Source organism: Rhinolophus sinicus, linkage group LG15, assembly GCF_036562045.2.
Source record: "Rhinolophus sinicus isolate RSC01 linkage group LG15, ASM3656204v1, whole genome shotgun sequence".
Classification (NCBI taxonomy): Eukaryota; Metazoa; Chordata; class Mammalia; order Chiroptera; family Rhinolophidae; genus Rhinolophus; species Rhinolophus sinicus.
Window position 1 is genome coordinate 17,360,744 of NC_133764.1, and position 19,476 is coordinate 17,380,219.

Below are 19,476 nucleotides of genomic sequence, written 5' to 3' on the forward strand. Positions count from 1 at the left end.
TGCTTTCTCTGGACAGCACTGCCCTGGGCAGCACCGTCCTGGACACAGCCAGCAGTCTAGTGCCTGCCTTGGACAGAACCTGTTCTCTACTTCAGCATGACCCTGGTGCCTGCCCTGGGCATGTCCGGCAGCCTCCAGTGCCCAGGGCAGACAGGACCTCTAGGCAGGATCTCTCGGACTCGGACAGAGGTCTCCCAGGGCAGTGCCCGCATGGCCCGCTCTGGAGGCGCGCCCAGGCGCTGCCCGGAAGGCCGGGCGTTTATCCCTGGAGCCACCAGCAGGGAGCTCCCTTTCGGCTCCGCTCGCGCGACCGCGGGGGGCGGTGCTGCGCTGCGCCGAGCTGTGCTCTAGCCCGGACCCGGCCGGGGCCGCTGGATGCCGCGTCTCCGCTTCTGCTGCCTGCCGGGGCGGGCTCCGGCGGCCGGTGAGTGCGGGGCGGCGGGGACGGCCGCTCCGCTGCCGACCGGGCCCGGCCCGGTCGCGGGGCGGGCTCGGTCTGGTAAGGCGGGCGGGCGGCGGGGCCCGCCGGCTCCTCCTCCTTCCCTGTCCCCTGGAAGCAGCGGCCCGGACTCCCGGCTCCCGTCCCTGGCCGCGCCGCGGAGCTCGGCGCCCGGGAGTGGGGGCCGACCAGGAGGGGCGGGGAGGGGGAGCTCCGTCCCCTTTTGCCAGCTCCGGGGGCACGGGGAGGCAGAGCACGGTGGCCTTCAGTTTGGGGGGATTTGGGACTCCGAGGAGCCCAGGTGGCCCTGAACTGTGGGGTGGAGGCTGCAGTCTCGGGGTTAGGGGGCTTCTCGGGGCCAGGCCCAGGCCCCCCCAAACAGACCGACCCACTGAGGCTCTGGGGAAGGCAGCAGGGAAGGCGAGCACCTCCGCCGAGCCCTTTATCCCTCCCAGCGGCCTTCACCCTTTCACTGCCAGGCCGACAGCGGGCTCCTCTCAAAGGAGCAGCTGCTAGACAGCTGGCTAAACAATGGAGACCCCGCTTCCCCAAGCCCCCTCCCCTTGGGACAAGAAGATGGGGGACTGGTGATTAGTAGGCTTTGGAGATTCGGGAGTGCAGGCTGTCCCATGTGACTGGCTGCTCACCTCACCTTTCCCTGCAAAGGGGTGGGGTGTGTGTGGGAAGGTCGGACTGCCTGCCCCAGGCCTCTGAGTGAGGCGGCCCTGACGCCCCGCCCTGCTAACCTGTCATGCCAGTAGTTTCGCCAATAGGAAGGGGAGGTGGTTAGGTTTGCTACCCCCCACCCGTGTTGGGGTGCTGCTTAGTGCCAAGCCTGGTGAGGAGTGGGTCATGTTCCTGGCTGAGATAAGGCCTACAGGAACACACCACACATTGGGGCTTTGTTGTGGGGGTGGGGAGGTGGGGGTGTCACCCTGTTGCAAGGTACATGTGTCCGTCTGATTAGTTGGACAGGCTGCCAGCCAGAATGAGCCGGGGTTGGGGGGGAAGACAGCCAGTTTGTTTTTTAAGTGGTACTCCTTTTGCCTGTTTTGGCATGTGTTTGGCAGTGTCCTCATGGTTTGCATTTCTGTAAGGAGGCCTAGGATGATGCTTCCTGGGAAGAGCTCTGCTCCCTAGGACCTCCCTGCCCTCAGATGGTCCCCCAAAGGCATGAAATTGGATACCCTCGCCCATTCACCTTGCCAGTGATTCGGGCTGGTTTGCATAGGTTCATTTTGTCTTTTGAGTGCCTGGCATGTCTGTGGCTGAGGAGGCCATGTAAATGACCCCATGGAGAGGGAACTGTGCAAAGTGTGTATACCTGGGCCGGGCCGGAAGGGAGGGAAGGATGTCCAGGTGACTCAGAGCAAGATTACCTTAGCAAGATGCTGACTGTAGAGGTTCAAGCTGCCTTTCCATGTCCTTACCTGGTCTAGAGCCCTTTTCTTGGGCAGGCTCTTATCCTATTGTCATGGCAATAGGCCCACCTTTGCCTAATGTTCCCTATCCTTTTGGTTCAGGGGCTATTTTCTATTTGGGGATATTGAAAGTTGCTCTCCTGAGGTCTCTGGCTTCCTGACAGATTTTGCTGGCTCTTTGTCAATGGCGTGCCACCTCCTCTGCTTCCTCTCTGACTTTTTGTGATGAGGGCTTTCCAGGAAACATCATCCTGGTTGCTGGATATGACTGGTTATATATAGCCTTGGGTGGAGGTATGCTTGTCCATTTGGGGTTGGGGACGTTGGAGTTGGGGCTTCAATTCCAGGAAGACAGTAAGGGAAGCTATTGTGTTTAGGGTTTAGGGTAATGTGAAGGGTTGCAGGTGGGGTGTACTATGGGGATTAGGGGGGTAGCATGCTGGTGGTCACTTCCTTTGGGAGCTTTGAACTTTGAACAGTTGATGACTTGGTGCCTGGCAGCTTTGAGTATCTAGTTTGTTTACTCTTTCCCTGTCTGGCTCAGGTGCCAGGGTGTGTGCCTGAGGGCTTCCTCCCATGCCTCAGGCTCTCCTCAGCCGCCCTCACAGGGACTGTGCCCTTCCTGACTCTAGCTTGGTCTCTCAACCTCAATCCCTGGCAGTCTGGCCAGCCAGCCTGTTGCCTGAAGCCCCCTTTACTGACTCACCTGGAAGCTGCTCACTGAAGAGTGCATATGTCTTCAAAAGTTGGGCCTGAAAACTCCAGGGTCCCCCAGAGACAGGTACCTGAGGGTGGACTGGGTGGGGCAAAGCTGGGGCTTCTGTGAAAGGGAGCATCCACCCTACTTGGGTGGAGCAGGGAGTTGTTGGAACTCAGGAAGCCTTGATCCAGACTTGGTGTGTCACAGGTCTCCAGTGCAGCAGTGCTATTCTTGCTTCTTCCAGCCAGAAATTTGTCCCCAGCCAGACCTCCTTCACCTTGAGTGGACGCCACAGACTGGAACCAGAGCATCCATGTGAGCAGGGCCCTGTCAGTGGCCCTGGACCCCAGGCCTTGTCCCAGGCCTCTCCTGGGCTTGGTGGGTAAAGCTGAGGTAGTTTAAAGGTTTGATGGGATAAGAGGGTCCAGCCCACTCTGTTTTATGATTAACAGGTTCCCCCAGGACTTGGGTTGGGGGCTTGATGGAGCTTTTTAAGTTCTGCTTTGGGTCAGACCCTGGGGTCCTTTAATATCTGCTTATTGCACCTCACCCCCCATCACCATTTTCTGAGGTCGATTGAATTAGAGAGTGGGGTGGTACAGTGGTAGACCCGGAAAAGTAGTCTACCTGGAAAGCCTCCATTCCTCCCCCCACCTCACTTTCTTGCCCTTTCTCTTGAGGTAGGAATTGTGTGGCGTATAAATTATCCACATTCCTTTGACATTTCAAATAGCTGACAGTCAGGCAGCAGTTTGAATTGTGGACTGACAATTTTACAGGGCACTTTCTCGCTGCCAGGTACCTTATCATCATTTACAAAGGATTATTTTGATTATTCTCTGGTATTCAGAGATGTTGGATGATGGGCTCAAGGTCACACAGCAAGTCAGAGGCAGAAGAGGCTTAGAACCTGCAGTTTGTGGTTGAGCAGCATACCTCTCCAGCAAAGGCAAGGGCTTGGGGCCAAGTCTGAACTCTCAGGCCCATGGAGATTTTATAGTTGAAATATTAATAGCTGAGGCATAGCTAGGGAACGCGACTTGCTCAAGGTCACACCGAAGGTACCGGTGGGTGTGGGTAGTGTTAGCTGAGTTTAGTGCCCAGCAGGCTGCTGCAGGCTCTGCATGAAACCTAGGAAGTGCACCTGGAGGAGCAGCTGGGGTCCCGGCCCGGCTGCTGGCACCTCTCCCGCTCCTATTTCTCCCGGGGCTTGCGGGATCGCTGCGGGAGGCGCCTCGGAGCTGCGGCTGCGCGGGCCCCGCTGCCTGGAGATGCTGGGGGTTGCCCGTTCCCCGCGCGGCGGCCGGCAGGGAAGGGAGCCGGCGGGCAGGCGGGCTCATGTCATGTGAGAAGCGTGCAGTCTAAGTGAGGGAGCACACCTGGAGCCAGATAAGCCCCGTGTGACCTGGCAGTGAGTCACGGGGCGCCGCGGAGCTCAGCAGAACCCGCCGGGAAGAAGCTCGGCGGCGGCAGCGGCGTCAGGGACAGGCGTCACCCTGAGCCGCTCGGGCTGGGGCCGCCCGGCCGGGCCAGGTGCCGTGCAAGCCCCACCAGGCCGCTTTTGCAGTCCTTGGTGCGGGCCAGCACTGAGATAAAGGCCTCGAGGCTGTAGGAAACAGCCGCTCAGGGAGGTCAGAGGCCAAGCGAGAGAGGCCGGCTCTCTTGGGAAAGTATTTCCTTTGTATTTATTTATGAGTGTGGTCTGGGGTGGGGTGGCGGGGACTGACCCTTTTAAGTATCCACCCACAGCGCCCAAGTCTAGGAGCCCTTGTCTTGGGACTCGAACGTTATAGTTTCCATTTCCTGGGGTTTCTACTTGACCAGCTGCAGAGTGACCCATTTAAATCTGTCCCCACTTAAAGCCGCAAGACAACAGTGAGATCTATTTTAACCAAGTCCCCTAAGTTACTGAAACTTTTTTAAGGCATGAAAAGGCATTCCTTGAACTTGCCATTCCAAACCCTGTTTACAACTTTAGTGCTTAATGGATTGCTTACTACTCTGTCAAACCTTTTTTTTTTCTTTATTTAAAAAAAATCTTTACAATCACAAAAGTAACATATGCTGAAAAAAAAGGTTTAATTTGAAATGTACTAGGTGGAAAGCTAAAGTGTTACTCTTCTTTGCCCCTACTGAACAGAAAAACACCACTGATAAAATTTTTGTAATGGATCTTTCCAGACTATTTTTCAAAAGTTTGTTATGTATTTTTATATATGTTTCTAGCTTAATACATCATGTTACATAAATATAATTTTATGTAAATATTAATTTTTTTTTCTGTAGGAAATGAAGGACATGTAGAAAAGCAGAAGAAAAATTACATATAATCCCACTACCTAAAGCCCCTAGGCTTAAATACACACACGCACCCCTACCAGTTACATATTCTTATTGTAAAAAATGAAAACAATACAGATAAAACACAAGTCTGCTTTGAGCCTTCAAAAATCCCTGTCCCTTCCCCAGAGTATACATTTTTCTATGCATATACAAATATACATAATGTGTGTATATATATATATACATATATATACACACATATATACATATATAGTTTTTAAAATTTTAACAAAAATAATATACTATTTGACAACTTGCTTTTTCCACTTAATAATATAGTATAGAATCTTCCCAGGACAGTATATACAAATCTACCTCATTCTTTTTAATCACTGCCCAGTTCTATAATTTAGCTATTCCCCTAGTGATGGTCATTTATATTGACAGTATTTTGCTATTACAAACAATGCTGCAAAGATTAGCCATGTCTATTATATGAATATATCTATAGGTGTCTTTGAAGAGGAATTGCCCAAAGAATATGTACATTTAAATACTTTCATAGGTACCACCACCTTGCCCTCGTTACACCAATGTGTACTCCCACCACCATGTAGGAGACAACCTGCTTCCCATCCTGTAATTGATTGATGTTATGAACCTTGGCAGTTTTTAACTAAACTGCTAAGTGAGCAATAATATACCTCTTTTATTTCACATGTCTGTGAACATTACTGAGGCTGAATAGCTGTTCCTATTTGTTGGCCATTTATATTTCTGCATCTATGAATTGACTGTCCTTATTCTTGACCATAGCTGTATGGGGCCTTGGAATTGAGCCAGTGACCCAGCTTGGCCATGTGCTCATTGGGTTGCCTTCACTTGTTTGAGCTTTACTGTCCATATACAACAGACCTGTCCAGCATTAAGATTTTATGTCCAGACTTATTTTAGTCACAGTTGTGCTGATAATCATTTATGTACTTTACTATCCTCTCTACCATCCCATTTAGATGGCAAGAATGTGCCCATTGGGTACCATTCTTAAGGGTTTACTTTGGGCTAGGTGTTAGATGAAGGGCTTATATACATATTTCATTTAATTCTCATGCTTTATATGGTAGGTACTATTATTATCCCCATTTTACAAAGGGGGAAACAGAGGCACTGAGGACTTAAGTGACTTAACCCAAGATAGCATAAATACTAACTCAGATTTGTTCCCAGGTTTGTTACCTGACATCTGAAAGCTACTCTCTTTCATTAGTTTTATTTATCTTATACCCCTTGCATTTAATAGATGCTTGATAGATACATATTTCCCCAATATTTTGTCATACAGCTCTGCAAACATTTAGAAAAGTTAAAGAATTTTATAGTGAATAACCCTCACCTTGTAGATTCTGTAATTAACACTTTACTATTTTTGCTTTATCACATATTTATCCCTTGATCCATCCATCAAGCCATCTTACATTTTGATGCATATCAAAGTAAATTGTAGACATTAGTATACTTTGCCCCAAATACTTTAGTATGTATATCAACTAGAGCTCAATATTTATTTACAGTTCTTTTTTCCTTTTGAGTGAATATTTTACACAATGAAATACACGAATCTTATGTGCACTATTTGATGACTATTAACAAATGTATATACCAAACCCCTATCAAGATATGTAAAATGAACCTCATCCCAGAAAGTTACCTCATGTCCTTTTTCAGGCAATCCCTACCCCCACCCCCACTTCCCAGAGGTAACCACTGTTCTGATTATTATTATTATTAGTTTTACCATTGGTTAGTTTTGTCTGTATTAGAGCTTCATATAAATAGTACCATATCAGTATGTACTCTTCTGTCAACCACTTCTTTTACTGTCACTTGACATAATGTTTTTGAGATTCATCCTTGTTGTGTGTATCAGTAATTGCTTCCTGTTTATTGCTGAATAGCATTCCATTGTATGAATATGTAAATTGTTTCTCCTCTTGGTGAAATGATAGGTGCACATTTGAGTTGAATGGTCCTTGACCTCAAAATGCTTTCTGTCTTAAAGTGATAAAGCAGTTGAGTTGACTGAGTCAATTGTACTTTGCTTTGATTTTGAGGATAGCAGGATCAAAATGATTTAGGTACATACATACCCAACTTTACATACATTCCCTAATTTACACACATACCTTTCCTCCACTTTAAATTAGGAAAGGCTCTGAAATGACACTGAGACCTTGAAAAAATAAATAAATAAATAAATAAATTAGGAAAGGCCTCCTGGAGTAGGGTGAGGAGAGAAAGGCAGAGAAGATGGTCAGAAAAACTGTAAGGTTATTTTCACTGATGAGGGTAAGAGAAAAGGAGGCTGGTAGAACCTGCAGCCTGGAATGGAGAGAGGGGAGAGAGTGATGAGGTTGTTGCTGCTGGAAACTTTTGGAGCTGAGGACAGGAGGGGCTAGAAAGTCCAAAGTCAACAAAAAGGTAACAGACAGAGCCCAGGTCTCTAACGAATTGGGTGCTGAGGAGCAGCAGCAGCTGCAGCTGTAGTACAGGTCTGACCCTAGAGGAGGAGTCTGCAGGTAACTCCAGACATGTGGCACAGGACAGAACCCACGCCACAGCCAGGCCTGGCAATTGTAAGGGTGACAGTAGGGAAGGGGTACCTTGTGAGCTGTGCAGATAACAGTGGCAAAACAGGGGTGATGAGGGGAGGGCTGAAATGGACCCAGTCTTTAAAGGCCTCAGGGTTGGGATTAGAGGTGTGACTTTGGCAGAAAGTTAATAACTAACCTGTGTCCACAAGAGACTTAGATATTTGAAATTTTAGAGCTAGAGGAGACCTAGATCATCTAGTCCAACCTTGAGCAAAGTGACAGGTTCAAGGTCGCCCCGCGATTTGTTGGCAGATCCAGGCCAACATACCAGATCTCCTAACATTTCTGGCCAGCACTACCGGTGTACTGCTGCTGTGACTGGCTGTTGTTCCTGCCTGTCGCAATGGCAAGAGGCAAGCTTTTGCCGAGACAGGGATTTATATGAAATTACTTTTCAGGGACCTTTCCAGCCCAAAGATTCTAGAATTCTGGGGCCTGTTTTCCGTTGATACTGCTCAAATATCTAGCCCCCCAGCAAAGAGCCAGGATTGGGTAAGAATTGCGGTGTGAGAATTGGAGACCAAAAGGTGTGTTGATAGGACAGCATTGAAGGCATTTGGTTTCTCTGTGGTTGGGCTGACTCCTAGATAGTCGTTTGATCCCTCCCAGTCCCCAAGGTGGGTTTCTTTCTTCATTTCCTCACAGGTGCCCCTTGGAGCTGTCTTCCAAACTAGCCCTTTAAAACAGTGCAAGCAGTGGTGGGTGAGGGGTAAAATGGACAATGACCATCTGAAGATCTCATGTCCTGGCATGTGGTAGGTCTGTGCCCCACCCCCATCAATGGTGCAGTAGGAGAGACTCCCCAGGTCAAAGTAAAGCCCTGAAGAGAGTATGCTTGCTGGCAGGGACTCCCCCATCCAAAATCAGTCCAGACCTACTTGGCCAAGGTCACCCCTGACTTTGTGCCTCTTGGGCCCTATTTCCTGTCTTCCCACTCCCAGGTACTGTGTATGGAGCATTTAGAACCAAAAAGTTCAAAAGGAACTTTGTTTTACCAGGTAGAAACTGAGGTCAGAGGAAGAAAGGGGTGCCTGCTAGGTCCACAGGGAGCTAGTGACTAGACCAGATTTTCCACCCCTTTGCAACTAAAGAGTTCTCTAGCATTGTAGTGTCCAGTCAGATAGCTGCTAGCCACACAGGGCTGTTGAAATGTGGTTACTCTGCATTGGTATATGCTCTGAGGGTAAACTATGTGCTGGATTTCAAAGATAATATGGAAAAGAAAATGCAAAACTATTTCGATATATTTTATACAGATTACAGGTTGAGATGACAATATTTTGGATATATTTACTTATTTGGATATATTTATTATAAATATATTTGGATATATTTGATAAATAAAATATATCATTACAGTTAATTTCACCTGTTTCATTTTACTGTTTTTAATGTGGCTGCTAGAACATTTTAAATTACATATATGACCCAAATTATATTTCTTGTGGACAGTGCTGCTCTGGAAAGGATAGTTGATCTCTTAGGAACCACATGAATCAAGGTGTTGGGCAGAGGGGAAGCAATTAGCCAGTGTACCAGGCCCCTTGGGTGTTCTTGGCCTGGATACCTTCCTAGGCATTGTACTTGGCTTCGGGGTCCCTCTCAGTAGAATGTGGAGCCTGGAGGGCCCTGCTTGGTGGTGGGTGTTGGTTCTACAGAGAGGAAAGGCCTCTCCGGGGCCTTGCAAGAGGTCATTGTTGGAAGGAATAAGCCTGTAGTTGCTGTGCCTAGAACTCAGAGCCAGAGACCTTTATGGAGAAGGAAAAAATTACATTTAATTTCTAATTAGGTGGTATGGCCTATTTGTACTTCTTGTTCCCTGCTGGTTACAACGAGAAAGGCTCTCTCAACTCCACCCCCACTAGGTTTTCCTCAGTCCTGTCCCCAATCAGGTGTGCAGAGGGGTGGGAGGAGGTCGGCTGCCTAGACACACTTGCCCTGGAGCTGGGGGTTTGCTCTCAGGCTGCTATATTTAGGTGTTGATCTGGGCAAAAGGATGTGAGTTTTTCAGGATCCTGTTTATCCAGCAGACCCCACCCACCCCACCCCCACCTTGCAGCTGTCTCTCCTCTGTTCAGTCTGGAACTTCCCCTTACTTCCCTCTCTGCTTCACTTTGGGCACCCAGGCCCTAGGAAGAAAACAGTATTTGCCACTGAATCCCGATGTTCCCTCTTATTAGCTGTATGACAACTAACATATACTTAATTTTCTGAGCCCCGTTTTCTCACGTGTAAAGTAGAGATTATGATACCTACCTTGCAGGGATGCTGTGAGGTTCAAATGAAGTGGTAGGGGTAAAGTGCCTGGCATTATGCCTGGCAAGTGGTAGTCATTAAGTAAGTATTGGTCCTTTGAGGTCTTCTGTCAGGCGGGCGCTAAGCCTGCTGCACTAGGGATAGCGAGGCTTTAGGATGAGGCCAGCAGCATGTGATGTCTGTTGCCTTGAGGGACGTTGGCTGTGGGGACTTGATGGTACACAGAGTCCCTTTCCTTTCCCCCTTGTGTTTGAAACAAGTCAGGTCCCAAGTTGGCTTGATGGCAACCTCTTGCCAGGAGGTCAGATCTCCCAGGTGCCACCTTCATGCACACCTAAGCCTCGGGCTATCAGGGGCCACAGGAAATGAGAGACTTTGGAGTTTGGGCTTTTACAAACTGATCTAAACCTCAAGTTTCCTTATTTGTAAAATGGGGGTAATAATAGACCTCCCCATAGCAGTGTTATGAGGCTTAGCTTAACTGAGACAGTCCTATTGTGTAATGCAGAGCACCTAGCACACAGCGAGTACTCGGTGAGGGTAGCTGTGCTCAGTAGTTGGCCATGTCTGGACTGGAGATGCGAAAGAGGCTCTGCTCCAATAATCTCTCTGTCTCTCTTTCTTTCTTTGCCTGCAGCAGCAAGGTGGGGCATAAAGGCCCTGTGCTAAGCACCCATAATCCTCTGGGGGCGCCACCCCTACAAACAGCACCCGCACCATGTTTAACCTAATGAAGAAAGACAAGGACAAAGATGGCGGGCGGAAGGAGAAGAAGGAGAAAAAGGAGAAAAAGGAGCGGATGTCAGCGGCCGAGCTGCGGAGCCTGGAGGAGATGAGCCTGCGACGTGGCTTCTTCAACCTGAACCGCTCCTCCAAGCGTGAATCTAAGACGCGCCTGGAAATCTCCAACCCCATCCCCATCAAGGTCGCCAGCGGCTCCGACCTGCACCTGACTGACATTGACTCTGACAGCAACAGGGGCAGCGTCATCCTGGACTCGGGCCAGCTCAGCACAGCCAGCTCCAGCGACGACCTCAAAGGTGAGGAAGGCAGCTTCCGCGGCTCTGTGCTGCAGCGGGCCGCCAAGTTCGGCTCCCTGGCCAAGCAGAACTCACAGATGATTGTTAAGCGCTTCTCCTTCTCCCAGCGCAGCCGAGATGAGAGTGCCTCCGAGACCTCCACCCCCTCGGAGCACTCTGCTGCCCCATCTCCGCAGGTGGAGGTGAGGACTCTGGAGGGACAGCTGGTGCAGCATCCTGGCCCAGGTTTCCCTCGACCAGGACCGCGGTCCCGAATCCCTGAGCTGGTGACTAAAAGGTTTCCAGCTGACCTGCGCTTGCCTCCGGTGGTGCCTGCGCCACCCCCTGCCCTCCGGGAGCTGGAGCTGCAACGAAGGCCCACTGGAGACTTTGGCTTCTCCCTGCGGCGTACAACCATGCTGGATCGGAGCCCCGAGGGCCAGGTCTATCGGAAGGTGGTTCACTTTGCTGAGCCCGGTGCAGGCACCAAGGACCTGGGCCTGGGGCTGGTGCCAGGTGATCGTCTGGTGGAGATTAATGGGCACAATGTGGAGAGCAAGTCCAGGGATGAGATTGTAGAGATGATCCGGCAGTCTGAGGACAGCGTGCGGCTCAAGGTGCAATCCATCCCGGAGCTCAGCGAGCTGAGCCGGAGCTGGCTGCGGAGTGGCGAGGGACCCCGCAGGGAGCCAGCTGATGTGAGTGTTTCCCTGGGCAGCTGGGGTTGAGCAGGGACTGGGATTGCTGGCGTCTTCTGCGATTGCACTTAGGTGGATGTTTGGGGTACCCAAAAACTGTAGTCAAAGCCTAGCGAGTGTGTGAGTGGTGAAGCTGGGCCACTCCTTGGACTCCAGGGACCACTTACCTGGCCTGTGGGGAGGAGCGACCTCAGCTGGGGGTGATACACAGCCATACAAGCTTTATGATACAAGAGTGGATTAGGGCACCATAGTTCCCGAGCCCTAAATGGGGGTATGGAGGCTAACATGTACCATTTCCAGATATGAGAGACAGTACTACTCGTCCAGGTCGGTATGTGGACTACAATATAGGATTTCCATGTTATTTAGCTATGAGAGATGAAAAAAAGATATATTATTTCAAATGAGGGCTGTCATAAAGCATCTGGGATGTACAGCTGCTGAGGCGGTGACCTCAGATCTCCTCTTGCCCCTCGAGTGAGTGAGGAGTTGAATACCAGGTAAGGCTGCAGAGATAAGCAGGGCCCAAATCATGAAAGACCTTGTAAACCATGATAGGAGTTTAGATTTTATCCCAGTGAAATGGGACCATTGTAGGGTTTGAAGCAGGAAATGACTGGATCTGATTTATAAAGATCACTTGGGCTCCAAGAGTTTGATTACCTCTCCTGGAAGAAAGAAAAGCATGGCTCTGGAAAAGCAACAGGGATTAAGCCTACAGAGAGATAGTATGACCTGACCATCCCTGAGACCCCAACTATAGCATCCTGCCTGCACAAAACAGCAGTGGGAGGGGGTCATATAGGAACAGAAGAGATTTAGATTAGACATATCTATCAGATTTAGCAGATATCTGTTTCTTTACCAAGGACTGACCCAATTTAACTCCTGAAAAGATGGTCTCTAGGAGGATGGGGATCTCTAAGGCCAGGGGTCTTTTGATAGGGTAGCTGTGTATCAGTTTGGAATGTTCTGCCTGGAGACAGCCCATGAAGGACAAGTTGGCCTCTGGTCATCCCCCTTTCCCAGCTTTGCCTTTTAGGACTGTCCAGATCTGGTCCCTGAAGCCTGACCTGTGCACAGCCTGGCCAGGACCTTTCAGCACTAAGTGACCAGCCAGATATGTCCAAGTTAGAAGTGGGAGGAAATGCTAAGGAAGCAGGCAGAGTCCCGGTCCTAGCTTTCTCCCGGGGAAGGGAAGTCGCTGCTCAGATGGCTGCTCAGCCAACCAGCATATCAGGGCTGGAGGGCCTGGGAGCGGCAGGGTCAGACTCTGGCAGGAAGCACTGGAATTGGTTTCCAGACCTTCCTTTACCCTGGGGCTGGTGGGGTCAGGCAGCTTTTCTAGTTAGGAAGGGGTAGTGAGTGGGAGGGAGCCTGTTGTGGAATCCAGGGAAGGAGCTGGCCACATTTATTCCAGAATCACCTTGAGCACCTACTCTGTGTTAGCCACCAGGCTAGACTGAGCACGAAGAACCACAGCTTAGAGGGAGTGGTCTTTACCTCAGAACCAAAGACCAGACCATGTTGCCAAGTCGATCTGCTGTCTCCCAGGCTAACATTGCTTTCAACAGATGGAATTTTCTTCTTAAAGCATGAACCCCCAGGGGATGGTTGCCAACTCCCTGCTGAACCACAGCATAGGCCTCTGTGGGGCTCAGGACCTGGCATCGCAGATGCTGTTTCGTTGTCTCTCTATAACACAGGGATCATCCCAGCATCTCATATTTCCCAACCACTCTCTTTCCCAACTAGCTGCTGCTACCCCATCCCTGGGGGAGTGGATGCTGTAGCTTTGGAGGCCCTGGTGGATCCCACCTTACAGCTGGTATCCCGGAAATGCTGGCTGCTCTAGCCCCGTGAGGCAAGCCCAGCTGGTACTTCTTCCCCCACCTGGGGGATCTGGCAAGGGGCACAGTAGAAATCCCCATCTTTATGAGTCTCCTAGAGCCATCTGACAGGGCACGAAGAAGCACAGGGCTGAGAGAAGCCCCAGATCTCTTCTTACCTGGGTAGGTGGTGGGGAACTCATGCCACAGCTGAGAGGAGCAGAGTGAGCCAGCGTTCCAGCTTCCTGGGACAGACAACGAGCTGGTGTGGGAGTGCTGCAGCCTCTTCTGAGGCTCTCGTCCTCTATCTCCTCCTCTTCCTCCCACTCCTACTCCTGCTCCTTTTCTTGGCAGCAGTTCTAATCCCAGTTCCATGCCAAGAAAAGAGTCTTCCCGCCTCCTCCATACTCCCGAGTGGGGTACCCTGACAACTCTAGCCCCACAGGGACAGCTCTGGCAGTCACCCTGCCCATGAGGCCATCCATCAACTGTGTCCACATGTTGCCTGTCCCCAGGGAGCTCTGAAGGAGCTGGCTAACCATCTGTTCTCTTTCTTCACACAGATGGGGGCCAGGCCCCATGGCTTCTGTCCATGGCCTGTTCAGATGGCCCCAGGGAGAGACAGCCCCTTGGGTTTCCTTCTCACATGGTGTGTGTCCAGAATGCTTGGCTCACACCTTGTTCATATGTCCCTGTAGCTGTTAAACAAGGGTCCATTGGGAGTAGGCGTGAGCCATAGTAGTAGGATAGACTTGGGGCCTGACAGAAATCACTCAGCAGGCTTGAGAGAAGCAGCCCTTCTCCCACCATCTCTCCTTCCACTCACCTAGCTGTTAAACAAACATTTGTTGAGCATTTACTGTGTGCTGGGGCCTGGGATGCCGCAGTGAGCAGCACAGAATCCCAGCCCCAAGGAACTCATAATCTAGTGAGAGAGATGGTCACGTAGCAGACAACGACAGTGCCATTTGAGAAGCTCAGTGACAGGGGCCAGTATAGGTCTCTAGGGAGCACAGTAAAGGAACTTCAAGTACAGCCTTTGAAATGAGTCAGAGAAAGCTGACATCTCTGGGTGGGACATGAGTATAGGGGAGACAGGAGGAAGGAAATGACTGTATTAGACACATGTCAAGGCCTAGAGGTTGGAGAGAGAATGACACATTTGGGGAATTAGGCTGGGGGACAGTGTATAGGGACAGTATTGAGAGAAGCAAGCAGGGGCCAGTCACAAAGGCCCTCATGGGTCATCATAGGGAATGTAAACTTTAACCTAAGGGCAATGTAGGGGTTTAATAGGGACAGGTTTTAGAAAATCTCTGTCTGTTTATGGAGAATGCTTTTAGGTATAGCAAGGGTAGCTGTGGGTGGAACAGTGAGGGAGCTATTGTAATGCTAGTAGAGTGAAGGGAGGCCTGAACTTGGGTAGAGGCATTGGAGATGGAGAGAGGTATCAGGTGTGAGCAACTGAGGCAGGCTCTGGAGTGTTGGTGACCAACTGGGGTGAGGGAAGGAGGAGAGGAGGGGTCCAATGTGATTGCCAGGTTTGGGGGAAGTTGCTAAATTCTTTCCTTGGCTCCCCAGGGCAAGTGTTTTTAGATCAATTACTCTTCAGTTTTCTACAGTCAAAGAGTTCTCTGAGTCTGGTGAGACTAAGGGAGGTGTTGGTAAAGATGAGGGTCTCAAAACCCCAGTTGAGTCAAAATTCCTCTGTCCAGTTCCATGAGCCTAGGTGGGAAAGTCAATGCCCACTGAGAAGGGGTAGAGGCCGGATGGGAACTAGAGTCTGGCAGAGAGGGAGCCAGTCCCTTCCATTTGTATCCTCAGTCGGCCCGTGGTGTGGGCCAAGTAGATAGTCTGGGAATGTAGGATGTTTCTGCTGAGCTCAGAAAAGCCCACCGGGGGATGTGATTATTCTCCTGCTGCCAAGAGCCTGAAGAGCCAGCCTTCATGGGAGCCCTACCCAGAAAGCACTGCTTCCTTGAGCTTTTGAGGATGTGGTAGGAGGGGAGAAGTGAGGGTTTAAAGGAAGATCTACCCACCCCTCCCAGTCAAGTCTAGTTTCCTGAGCCCTGTTGCACTGTCAGGCATTTGCTGGAGATCTGTGATACAGTTTCTTCTCCCATTGGACCTTGGGGTTTGTCCACAAAGTGGTGTGAGGTTCCTGCAGAGGTTGTCATATCTGTCTAGACCACCTCCACACTCAGGAGAACCTAGCAGAGGGCATGTTATGGTGGAAAGAGCATGGACCAGAAGACCTTCAGTGAGTTTTAATGAAGTTACCAAACTTCTCTTAGCCTCAGTGTACGCATTCCCTTAAACATTTAATGAAGTCTGTTTAAGGACCAGGCATTACACGGGGCACTGGCGGATTAATAAAATAAAATAACATCTTTCTTTGAGAAAGCACAGACTTAAGTAAAGAAAGGCAACCAAGCACCGGAATGGCTATGGCAGAAGTCTGTACAGGTGAACGGTGGGTGGGAAGGCTCAGGTGGCCTGTTACACCTAGGGAGAAGGGGTGACAGTTAGGAGAGGCCTCTTAGAGGTCATGACCCTTGACTTAAATAAATGGGCCTTATTTTATCCACACAGAATTTGAGAAGATGAAATCAGAGAAGGATGCACACCCAACTAACTCACTGCAGTTTTCTCTGAGAAGGAAAATAAGACTGGAGCTAAAGGGAGACTTGGTTTTTATTCTGTTTACTATACTTTATGGATCTTTACTTAAGATAAACATGTTTATATATTAGGTGAGATCACTTATGTAGACTTTGGCAGGTAATAAATGCTTAGGAAGATTCGTTTCTTTCCCTTTGCCCAGCTTCTAACGCCATCCAGAGAGGGTCATTTTGCACCCTCATGATCCATCCTACTGCTTGCCTATGCTTGTTCCTGGGAAGGTTTTCTTTCCAGTGGGAACTCCTGATGCTTTTGTCCAAACTCTTTCACTGTGGCTCTGAAAGACAGCCAGCTGAAAGGAGAAATGGGACACTGGGTGTTCCCTAGCTTTTTTCAGCTTCTTAGAGCCCAGCTTCTCAGGCTTGCAGGTGTGGGCATCAGTGGTCCTGCAGGAGACCGGCCAGTCAGGGTTACCTGCATCTTGGAGAAGGGAAAGGGCCCCTTTGCGATAGGGGGAGCCCTAGACCTCTGCGTGGAAACTGTATGAGCCTCATCAACTTTGTCTCCAGGACCCTTGGGTGCTGTCGTGAGTGGGGCCTGCAAGATTCCAAGGAAACTCTTGAAATTGTACTGCTTCCAGGTCTGCCAGGCTAGCCGCTGAGCAGTGGGCTTTCCCAGGGGCATTTGGTGGTGCCAACGCAGCTGGGTGCTGCCTGGCCTCAGTGTTCTAGGAGGCTTCCGTTCCTAATGTTACTCCAAATGATCCTTGGAGAGTTTTTTGTTTTTTAAACAGGAGATTTTTACTTCATTTTGTGCCAAATCTGCAGGCACTTTTGGCCGCACAGTCTCACCATGTGAAAGCCCTGGCTTGGGAGCTCAGAGTAGGACCCAAACTGAGTACTTTTGGTAATAAGAGGCCAGTGGGTAGGTGTCAAGGGCATGAGAACTGATGGATGAAAGGTCTTTAGGAGCATTTTGGGGGGTTATCTATCCTGGATTAGCAGGATAGAGTGGTGGCCTAGGTTATTTCTATTCCGCTAGGTCTCCCTTCTCTGTCCTCAGAGGCACAATTCTGCCTTCTTCCCAACGACATGCTAGACAAACTACAGCTTCAGAGTGCCCTGACCACTCAGCCCGTGGGTGGTGGGCACAGTGCCCGGGCCACATTGAACTGGGTGTGGGTGCGTGTTATGGTCATTGGTTGTTTTTGCAGGCGCAGCTTGGAACCCTGGTGCGGGGGCAGGGCCTTGATTGAGGTAGCCTGCCCTGGCCCCTTCCAGCCCTGGCCAGAACCCCTCTGGCCCACCCCGATACCCCTGGCCACTCTGTGCTCTGTTTCCTTCTAATCTCTCTTATTTACACTGAAATGGTTCTGGAAAATACCAGATATGCAAACACCCAGACTGGGGGTGAATGAGGAGTGGGGTGAAGGGGGGTGTGTGGCGGGTGGGAACACAAGTATTTTAAAAATGCTGCAAATCTCTACAGCGTTTCCCAGAAACCACAAGCACGCGTTCTGCCTGCCAGCAGGGCTCCGCCACCCCACTACACTAAGCTGCTGGATTCTCTTCACTATAGCCTGGGGTGGAGAGCAGCGTATGTGGGGGTGGGGACCGGTGACCCAGTTGGGGAGGGGGCACCCCTGCTGCCTGGGCAAGCTGCCTGGCGCCTCCATTGTTAGTCCTAGGCAGTGGGTACGGATGTGTCCCAGGCATCCAGCAGCACTGTGGGCACCAGCCATGCCAGACAGGCATTTCCAAGGAGTAGCGTCTTCATGGCTCCCCACCTCCTGCTGAGCAGTTTGAGGGGAGGCAGTGAACCCTAGAGTCCTATGTGGTCCTTGGCAGCAGCTTCTGTTCTGTTAAGTACAGGGGACAGTGTCAACAAAGCTTAGTTTTTCAGTCGTTGGCTCTAGTTTGGTTGGGAAACAGTTTCCGTAGACCTGGGTTACCACTCTGGCTCCCTTAATCTCCCGCCATATGTTCCTCAGAACCAGGGCATGGCATTCTGCCCTGTCACGGCTCAGCCTGGCTGGCCACTTTGCACAGAAGATGCTGGGGTAGGAAAGAATGTCGGGTCTTTGTCCAGTATGGCGTCTAGTATGGTGCGTGGCACATACATGCTCCCTAAGTGTTATTTAAGTGATCTGAGAAAGATTCAGCTGAACGGAAATGCCTTGAAGGGAAGGCATGAAAAACAATAGCAAGGATGAGGACGGTGGCTAGCGTTCACTATACATTAGGCGCTGTTCTCGGTGTTTTATATATACGAACTCATCTAATCTTCCCAACAACCCTCTGAAGTAGGTATTATAATCATCTCTACTTCCGCGATGAGGTACTGGATTACAGAGAGGTTAAGGTTAAGTAAGTTGCCTAAGGTTGCAAGGCTATCAAATGACTTGTCAGGGTTTCACCTCAGGGCATCGGCTCCTTGCTCTTCACCCGTGTACCCTACAGTAAGTCCTCACTTAATTTCATCAATAGGTTCTCAGAACCGTGACAAGACAGCGTATAACGAAACCAATTTTACAATAGGCTAATAAGCAAGAGTGAAGTTCCTACGGCATCTCATCAACATCATAGTGAAATGATGTTGAACGAAATGACGTTATTTGTTATTGGAGGAACTGCTGTATAGGGTGGGGGAAGGCAACGTCTGGATGTCCTTATACATCCGCTGGCCAGCCCAGGCCTGGGCCCTTCTGATTCCTGCTGCCCTAGAAGCCTCTTCTCCAGAAGGGATGGGGAAGCCAGAGCGACTGGCCACCCTTGCTCTTTGGACTGTGAACCACGGAAGGCGTGACCCTTACTCTCAGACTAGCCAGAGGAAGTGAGCCCCAGGGGCAGCAGGCGGGATTTAATCTTGTGGGAGCTGGGAGAGGTGCTGGAAAGCGTGGCTGGGGGAAGCTTTAGGAAGAGAAGCAGCATCTGTCTTGGCAGTGATGGGTGTGGTCCCCCAGCGGGGGGGGGGGTGTGGAGTGCACTTTTGCCCCTTACACATCTCCCAGGTGAGATCCTAGAGGGCAAGGATGTTGCCCCCATCACCTTTTTGGCCCTTTACTGACATGCTAGTGCTGACCTCCGCAGCATTTGGGGTGGCAGGATCCCCGATTGTCACCTCTGACCAAGAACAGGTCCTCTTCTGTAGCACAGGGGCAAGCACTGTTATTTCGTTGTGTACACGCGGGGTGGGAGGTGAGAAGCATGGCCTGGCAAAGTGCCTAGCAGGTAGTGGGTGTGCAATGCAGAGTTCTCCTTTGCTTCTACCATTGAGTGCCTGCTGTTCCTTTAGTCTGTAATGCTTTTCCCTGCCCACCCTCAGGCACTCATACTCATATCACTTCCTCAGCGAAGCCTTCCCTGATGCTCTCAGACCATGTCAGGTCTGCACCCTGGCAGCGCCCCATCGTTCACCTTCATAGCACAGGTTGTAATTAATTAGTTATCTTCTTGTTTCTCCAGTGTTGGAGAGCTTCCGGAGACCAGGGGATATTTGTTGAAGGACTGGTTTCCCATTCTCTGTCCGGTTTTCCTTGTTTAGATGAGTTTGGGT

At 50.3% G+C, this 19,476-nt stretch overlaps 1 protein-coding gene across 15 annotated transcripts in view; it reads left to right on the plus strand.

Annotated features, from left to right (window-relative positions):
- Positions 1 to 272: 272 nt before the first annotated feature.
- MYO18A (myosin XVIIIA) overlaps positions 273 to 19,476 on the plus strand; it is a 92,750-nt gene continuing 73,546 nt past the window's right edge. For 8 of the 15 annotated variants that reach the window (XM_074319865.1, XM_074319879.1, XM_074319869.1 and 5 more), the window contains exons 1-2: positions 273 to 424; positions 10,388 to 11,467. In XM_074319865.1, coding sequence (XP_074175966.1) covers positions 10,469 to 11,467 — 999 coding nt within the window. In that variant the 5' untranslated portion in view covers positions 273 to 424; positions 10,388 to 10,468. Of the gene's footprint in view, positions 425 to 2,474; positions 2,642 to 10,387; positions 11,468 to 19,476 lie in introns of those variants that run through there. The other 7 variants (XM_074319881.1, XM_074319884.1, XM_074319885.1 and 4 more) reach the window with 3 other exon arrangements.